This window comes from Enhydra lutris, unplaced genomic scaffold (assembly GCF_002288905.1).
Source record: "Enhydra lutris kenyoni isolate GAN:26980312 unplaced genomic scaffold, ASM228890v2 scaffoldscaffold49, whole genome shotgun sequence".
NCBI classification, from domain to species: domain Eukaryota; kingdom Metazoa; phylum Chordata; class Mammalia; order Carnivora; family Mustelidae; genus Enhydra; species Enhydra lutris.
The window spans coordinates 9,490,826-9,499,723 of NW_019154133.1; the positions used below are offsets into that span (position 1 = coordinate 9,490,826).

An 8,898-nucleotide genomic window follows, 5' to 3' on the forward strand; every position below is an offset into this window, starting at 1 on the left:
AAAGCTTTTGCACAACAAAGGAACCCATCAACAAAACAAAAAGATAAGCTGCTGAATGGGAGAAGATACTTGCAAATGATAGGTTCAAATAAGGGATTAATATCCAAAATATATAAAGAACTTACACAACAACACCAAAAATACTGACAAATAATCCAATGTTTAAAATATGACTATTGGGGCACCTGGGTGCTTTAGTCATTAAACGTGTGCCTTTGGCTCAGATATTGATCCCAGGGTCCTGGGACTGAGCCCTGCATGGGGCTCACTGCTCTCTTGGAAGCCTGCTTCTCTCTCTCCCTCTGCTCCTCCCCCTACTCATGTTCCCTCTCCCCTCTCTGTCAAATAAATAAATAAAGTCTTTAAAAAATAAAACAGGGGGAGGAGCAAGATGGTGGAGGAATAGGAGACCTAAATATCATCAGGTCTCAGGAGTTTAGCTAGATATCAAACCATTCTAAACACTTACGAACTCAACAGGAGATCAAAGAGAAAAAGAGCAGCAATTCCAGGAACAGAAAAGCAACCACTTTCTGGAGGGTAGGACGTGTGGAGAAGTGAATCAGAGGTGATATATAGGAAGAGAGACCATGGTGGAAGGGGCCAGCTTCCGGCAAGTGGTAGAGCAGCAGAGCACAAAATTGGAACTTCTGGAAGTTTGCTCTACTGAGCGATGTTGCTCCAGAGGCTAAGCCAGGCGTGGAACCCTCGCAGGGACAGTGTAGGCTCAGGTCCCTCAGGGTCACAGAAAGACCAGGGGTGTGTGAGTGTGGCAGAGCTCCCAGGTATTGGAGCCGGGGAAGCCAACTACAGAGACTGAACCATGAGCCAGAGATAGAAATGCTCAGTCGCATGCTGGGTGAGCACAGACTGCAGCTAGAGATCAGGGAGACAGGAGGGATTGACTGCTTTTCTCCTCTAATGGGAGGCCACCATCTTCATTCTCCAAAGCTGTACAGAAAGTGTTCAGGGAACAAAAGCTACCAAGAGCAAAGCCGAGCAGATTTAGTCTCTGAACAAGGCCACTTAGCCTGGCGATGCAATTCCTCCTCAGGCAAAGACATTCCAGAATCAATACAACAGGCCCATCCCCCAGAAGATCAACAAGAACATCCATCCAAGACCAAGTTCACTGATAAATGAGAACTGCAAAACTTCAGAGCTATGGGAATACAGCACATAGAACTCATGCCTTTTTTCCCATGATTCTTTAGTCTTTCAAAGCTAAATTTTTTTAATTTTTTTTATTCTTTTTTAAAAACTTTTCCTCTTTCCTATTTTAACATGTGAGGTTTTTTGCTATTTTATCTTATCAATACCTTTTTAAAAAATCATTTTAAATTTTTATTGTTATAGTCATATTCTATCTCTTCATTGTATTTTTTTTTTTTTATTTGACAGACAGAGATCACAGGTAGGCAGAAAGGCAGGCAGAGAGAGAGTAAGGGAAGCAGGCTCCCTGCTGAGCAGAGAGCCCGATGTGGGGCTCGATCCCAGACCCTGGGATTAGGACCTGAGCCAAAGGCAGAGGCTTTAACCTATTGCGCCACTCAGGCGCCCCTCTTCATTGTATTCAACCTTATTTTTTGTATACATATAGGTTTTTCTTTTTTTTTAATTTGGGATACAGTTTCTTCTAATCAAAATATACCCTAAATCTAGTGCATGGCTTTGTTCTAGTCTCCAGCCTGATCACATTCTTTACTCTTTTTTTTCTTTTTTCAACCAACTTCTTATATTATCAATGCTTTTCTTAGAATCTTTTTAAATTTTCATCTATACAGTCATATTGCATCCCTTCATTGTGTTTACCCTCATTTTTGTGTGTGTGTATATATATATGTATGTATACATACATATATATATATAAAGTTTTTCTTTCTTTAAAATTTTGGGAGGCAGTTTCTATTAACAGACCAAAATACACCCAAAATCAAGTGTGTGGCTCTGTCCTATTCACCAGTCTAATACATCTTTTTTCTTTTTTTTCTTCCTTTCATCTCCCCCTTGTTTCAGGTCTCTTCCAATTTGGTTAGTGTATATTTTTCTGGGGTCATTACTACCCGTTTAGTATTTTGTTCTCTCATTCATCTATTCTTATCTGGATAAAATGACAAGGTGGAAAAAAATCACCTCAAGAAAAAGAACAAGAGGCATTACCAATGATTAGGGATGTAATCCATACAGACAAAAGTAATATGTCAGACCTAGAGTTCAGAATGATGATTATTAAGGTGCTAGCTGGGCTTGAAAAAAGCATGGAAGATACTAGAGAATCCCAATCTGGAAAAATAAAACAACGAAAATCTTACCAAGTTGAAATCAAAAAAGCTATTAATGGGGTGCAATCAAAAAATGGAGGCTCTTACTGTTAGGATAAATAAGGCAGAAGAGAGAATTAGTGATATAGAAGACCAAATGATGGAGAATAAAGCTGAGAAAAAGAGAGACAAACAACTACTGGACCACAAGTGGAGAATCAGAGAGATAAGTGATACAAGATGAAACAATATTAGAATAATTGGGATCCCAGAAGAAGAAGAAAGAGAGGGACAGAAGGTATATTGGAGCAAATTATAGCAGAGAATTTCCCTAACTTGGCAAAGGGACCAAGCATCAAAATCCAGGAGGCACAGAGAACCCCCCTCAAAATCAATAAAAATAGGTCCACACCCTATCATCTAATAGTAAAACTTACAAGTCCCAGTGACAAAGAGAAAATCCTGAAAGCAGCTCAGGACAAGAGGTCTATAACATACAATGGTAGAAATATTAGATGGGCAGCAGACCTATCCACAGAGACCTGGCAGGCCAGAAAGGATATTCAGAGCACTAAATGAGAAAAATATGCAGCCAAGAATACTATATCCAGTTAGGTTGTCATTGAAAGTAGAGAGATAAAAAGCTTCCAGGACAAACAAAAACTAAAAGAATTTGCAAACACCAAACCAGCCTTATGGGAAATATTGAAAGGGGTCCTCTAAGCAAAGAGAGAGCCTAAAAGTAACTGACCAGAAAGGAAAAGAGACAGTATTCAGTAACAGTCACCTTACAGGCAATACAATAGCACTAAATTCATATCTTTCAATAGTTACCCTGAATGTAAATGGGTTAAATACCCTAATCAAAAGATACAGGGTATCAGAATGGATTTAAAAAAAAAAAAAAAAAAAAGACCTATCAATATGCTGTCTGCAAGAAACTCATTTTAGACTCAAAGACACCTCCAGATTTAAAGTGAGGGGGTAGAAAACAATTACCATGCTAATGGACATCAAAAGAAACCTGAGGTGGCAATCCTTATATCAGATAAATTAGATTTTAAACCAAAGACTATAATAAGAGATGAGGAAGGACACCATATCATACTCAAAGGGTCTGTCCAACAAGAAAATCTAACGATTTTAAATATCTATGCTCCTAACATGGGAGCAGCCAATTATATAAACCAATTAATAACAAAATCAAAGAAACACATCAACAGTAATACAATTATAGTAGGGGACTTTAACACCCCCCTCACTGAAATGGACACATCATCTAAGCAAAAAATCAACAAGGACTTAAAGGCTTTAAATGACACACTGGACCAGATGGACATCACAGATATATCTGAACATTCCATCCCAATGCAACAGATTATACATTCTTCTCTAGAGCACATGGAATATTCTCCAGGATAGATCCCACTCAGATCACATTCTGGGTCACAAATCAGGTCTCAACTGGTACCAAAAGATTGGGATCATTCCCTGCATATTTTCAGGCCACAATGCTCTGAAGCTAGAACTCAATCACAAGAGGAAAGTTGGAAAGAACCCAAATACATGGAGGCTAAAGAGCATCCTATGAAAGAATGAATGGGTAAACCAGGAAACTAAAGAAGAATTTTAAAAATTCATGGAAACAAATGAAAATGAAAACACAACTGTTCAAAGTATTTGGGACACAGCAAAAGGGGTCCTGAGAGGAAAGTATATAGCAACAGGCCTTTCTCAAGAAACAAGAACCTAACCCTACACTTAAAGGAGCTGGAAAAAGAACAGCAAAGAAAGCCTAAACCCTGCAGGAGAAGAGAAATAATAAAGATTAGAGCAGAAATCAATGAAATAGAAACCAAAAGAACAGTAGAACAAATCAAAGAAACTAGGAGCTGGTTCTTCAAAAGAATTAATAAGATTAATAAAACCCTGGCCAGACTTAGCAAAAAGAAAAGAGAAAAGAGAAAGGACCCAAACTAACAAAATCATCTAAGAAAGAGGAGAGATCACAACCAGCACCAAAGAAATACAAACAATTATAAGAACATATGATGAGCAACTATAAACCAGCAAATTTGACAATCCAGAAGAAATGGATGCATTCTTAGAGACATATAAACTACCAAAATGGAACCAGGAAGAAACAGAAAACCTGAACAGATCCATAACCACTAAGGAGATTGAAGCAGTCATCAAAAATCTCCCAACAAACAAGACCCCAGTGTCAGATGGCTTCCCAAGGGAATTCTCCCAAACATTTAAGAAGAATTAATACCTGTTCTCCTGAAACTGCTCCAAAAAATAGAAATGGAAGGAAAACTTACAAACTCATGTTATGAGGCCAGCATTACCTTGATCCCCAAATCAGACAAAGACCCCATCAGACCAATATCCCTGATGAACATGGATGCTAAAATTCTCACCAAAATACTAGCTAATAGGATCCAACAGTGCATTAAAAGGATTATTCACGACAACCAAGTGGGATTTATTCCTGGGCTGCAAGGTTGGTTCAACATCTGCAAACAAAGCAATGTGATACAACACATTAATAAAAGAACAAAACCATTTGATACTCTCAATAGATGCTGAAAAGCATTTGACAAAGTATAGCATCCTTTTTTGATCAAAACTCTTCACAGTGTAGGCATAGAAGACATAACTCAATATCATCAAAGACATCTATGAAAAACCCACAGCGAATATCATTCTCAATGAGGGAAAACTGAGAGCTTTTCCCTTAAGGTCAGGAACACAGCAGGGCTGTCCACTATCACCACTGCTATTCAACATAGTACTAGAAGTCCTAGCCTCAGCAATCAGACAACAAAAAGAAATAGAATGCATCCAAATCAGCAAAGAAGTCAAACTCTCACTCTTTGCAAATGATATGTTACTTTATGTGGAAAACCCAAAAGACTCCACTCCAAAACTGCTAGGACTCATAACAGGAATTCAGTAAAGTGTCAGGATATAAAATCAATTCTCAGAAATCCATTGAATTTCTGTACACCAACAGCAAGACAGAAGAAAGAGAAATTAAGGGATCATTCTCATTTACAATTGCACCCAAAACCACAAGATTCCTAGGAATAAGCCTAACCAAAGAGGCAAAGAATCTGTACTCAGGAAACTATAAAGTACTCATGTAAGAAATTGAGGAAGAAACAAAGAAATGGGAAAATGTTCCATGCTGATGGATTGGAAGAACAAATATTGTGAAAATGACTATGCTGCCTAAAGCAATCTACACATTTAATGCAATCCCTATCAAAATACCATCAATTTTTTTCAAGGAAATAGAACAAATAATCGTAAAATTTATGTGGAACCAGAAAAGACCCCAAATAGCCAGAGGAATGTTGAAAAAGCAAGCCAAAGTTGGTTGCATCACAATTCCAAACTTGAAGCTCTATTACAAAGCTGTCATCATTAAGACAGTATAGTACTGGCACAAAAACAGACACATAGATCAATGGAACAGAACAAAGAGCCCAGAAATGGACCCTCAACTCTACAGTCAACTAATCTTCGACAAAGCTGGAAAGAATGTCCAATGGAAAAAAGACAGTCTTTTCAACAAATGGTGTTGGAAAAATTGGACAGCCACATGCAGAGAAATGAAACTGGGCCATTTCCTTACACCACACACAAAAATAGACTCCAAATGTGTAAGACTGATGATATCCCTGAAGCAAATAATGCATTATATGTTAATAAAATAAAAAACTATATAGGAACAATGTTTGAAAATTATCCAAAATAAAACTTAATCTCATTTCTTCTTAAAATAAAATAGATAAAATTTTTAAAAATTTAAAAAATAAAATATGACTAAATTCTTTTGTTACTGAATTAATACAAGGTATATAAATGTAGCATTTAGTGAATGATTAAGGTATTTGTGGTGGTCACATTAGTGAGGTACTCAAACCTCCCTTTCAAAGAACTGCTGGGAGAAGGAAAGGTAGTTGGCAGATAGCCTTTAGCTGCTGCACCTTCAGATCTATCTCCAAAATCATCCAGAAGCCAAACTCCTATAATGCTTCTATAATGACCAAGGATACTCCTATCATAACTGAACTCCACAAGGACACGATAGCCTACCCCTGCCTGTCATAGGACACTTGTGATGTGACAGGCAATCTTTGCTCTAAGGCTCCCCACTGACCTGTCTCAGAGTATCTCAGGGATTCAGTTTGGTCTGATGACCATCTTACCAAATACTCCTTCCTTTCCTCTTTCATTTCAAAGGTATCAGACCTGCAGGTTAATCTGAATTCTCTCCTTGCCTACTCTGGCTTCCTCTTTACTTAAATTTTTCCAGCACTTCCCCCAATGAATCTCTTGCATGTCTAATTCCTTTTTTTAGTATCTGCTTTTCAGAGAACCCCAAGTACACTGTATTGTATTATTACTTCAGCCTAGAAGGATACATTCCATTCCCTGTGTGTAAGGGCAAGAGGTTCGCTTTAAAATGAGGTCATTTGTTATGTAAATAATCACTCCTGCCAAACATGGGGGGTGGGAGGACAGATAAAGTCCAAAACATAAAATAGAAAACAAAACCTGAGAAAAGAGGAAAAAATTGCAGAACTTTAGCCAAGAAAAGGAGTATTTCTTTCACCTTTGGCCAAGAAAGTGGAGTGAACATAGCTGATTATTCTTTCCTCTCTGCTACCACTAAGCCTTAATGCTATCATTTCATTTATCTTACCATATTATCTATAGATCTCTCTCCTATTGCACTTATTTTTGAAGGTCAAGAGAACATCTTATTTATCAATGAATTCATAAGACCTATCACAATACCTGAAATATAATATGCCTTTCTAAGTATTTTTAAATGAAGACAGTTTCAAAATACAGTTTAAACAATTAGATTCAGAAAATTGAAACATAAGTTTATTGTCCATGTTTCTGGGTTCTCAGTTGTCTTTTGTCTTGTAAACTGAAGAACTAAAATTGGGGGCAGGGAATGTTCAAGTTTATTTATGAGAAAGCACTTTGTAAAGTATAAGCTCCAAATATAAGTTAGGATGTAAATGATGTTGGTGATGATGAAAACAAAAATTATAATGGTGATGACTAGAACTGAAGTTTCCTAGGACTTAGGGGCAACAGAGCTGACTAGGAGAGGAAGGACATTTTGTACGTTTTCACAGACACTCATGCATCCATCACCACTACCCAAATTCATTTTTACTAAGCTGATGATTACAAGTAAAATCATAGAGAGGAAAAACAAGATACAGTGCAAAACAAACCAAAAAATTGCCTTCTTTCATCCCTTCATCTTCATAGTTTTTTCTAGAAAGGTCTTTATTTAAAAAAAAAAAAAAAAGTTATGGCTTGCTCATATGCAGATCTTTGGTTAGCAGAAACCCAGCTTTACTTATGAACTGAATAGTTAATGATTGACAAAGGATATACCTATCAGATTATTGGAAGTCTCGAGTTATTTCCATTTTATCCCCATGCCATATGGAATTCCCTCCCCCATGAGTGTGAGCTAGCCTAGTGGCTTGCTTCTAACAAATAGTGTACAGTAAAGGTAACCTACATAAGATTATGGCTTCTATCTTGTTAGCTTGTCCCTCCTGCTGGCTTTGATGAAACAAGAAGCCATGACGAAAAGGCCCTCGTGGCAAGGAACTGAGTGCTGTCCAACAGCCAGACAGGAACGGAATACTGTCAACAACCACATGAGTTAGGAGTGGATTCTTCCCTACTTGAACATTCAGAAGAGACCCCAGTCCTGGCTGATACCTTAACTGAAACCTCCTGAAGCAGACACAACTAAGCCATGCCTAGACTACTGACACTCAAGGATGGCAAGATAACAGATATGTACCATTTTAAGCCGCTAAAATTGTAATGTGTTACACTGAAAGAGAAAACTAATACATTACATTTGGAACACAGTCATTTATCATTCATACTTCTTGAAGCTTTCTGTTGAATTACAAAAACAAAACATTGAACTTACTTGGAATGTAGGAAAGATGCAAATATCCCTTGCTTCCCTTCAGTGTTATACAAGGTTTAGGTTCTATTGAAATAGGGACTTTCATGTCATCTAAATGGAAGAATAAAGATAATGTCAATAAATTATTATAAATCATTTCTAGTAAATAGAGTATTCTGAATATCATTGCCCCAAAAGATGCCATTAAAATCATGTAATGAGAAAAATTGAGGGTGGTTAAAAACATCTCCCTCACTGGAGGAGTGACATCAACAAAATGGCAGAGGAAGGAGTCCAAGACCCCCATTCTCCTCACAAACATACCAATTCAGCAACAACTCAAGGACAAATTCCCTTTTGAATAATCGGAAACTACTTGAAAGTTTCCTCTATCACAGGAGAATGTGAAATCAGACTCATCAAAGTCAGCAGGGGATATCCTTTCACCAGAAACTCTGCATCTGGCACAGCAAAATCAGGAAAAGATCCCCTAGCCACCAGCTTCACTCAAGAAGCAAGAGGTTGGTTCAGTATCCAGATCCCCAAGTTTCCCAAGAATAATACCCAAAGGAATGACAAATTAGAAAGTCTGAACAGACCTATAACTAATAAGGAGATTGAATAAGTAATCAAAAATATCCCAACCAAAAAAAAAAAAAAAAAAAAAAA

At 37.4% G+C, this 8,898-nt stretch overlaps 1 protein-coding gene across 3 annotated transcripts in view; it reads right to left on the bottom strand.

The window, feature by feature from the left end:
• Positions 1-8,898, bottom strand: part of LOC111156835 (lymphocyte antigen 96) — a 38,652-nt gene that overhangs the window by 20,314 nt on the left and 9,440 nt on the right. For 2 of the 3 annotated variants that reach the window (XM_022517933.1, XM_022517932.1), the window contains exon 2: positions 8,251-8,340. The exons of the other annotated variant lie outside the window; for it this stretch is intronic. In XM_022517933.1, the coding sequence (XP_022373641.1) occupies positions 8,251-8,340 (90 nt within the window). The remainder of the gene's footprint in view (positions 1-8,250; positions 8,341-8,898) is intronic. 3 annotated transcript variants of the gene reach the window in all.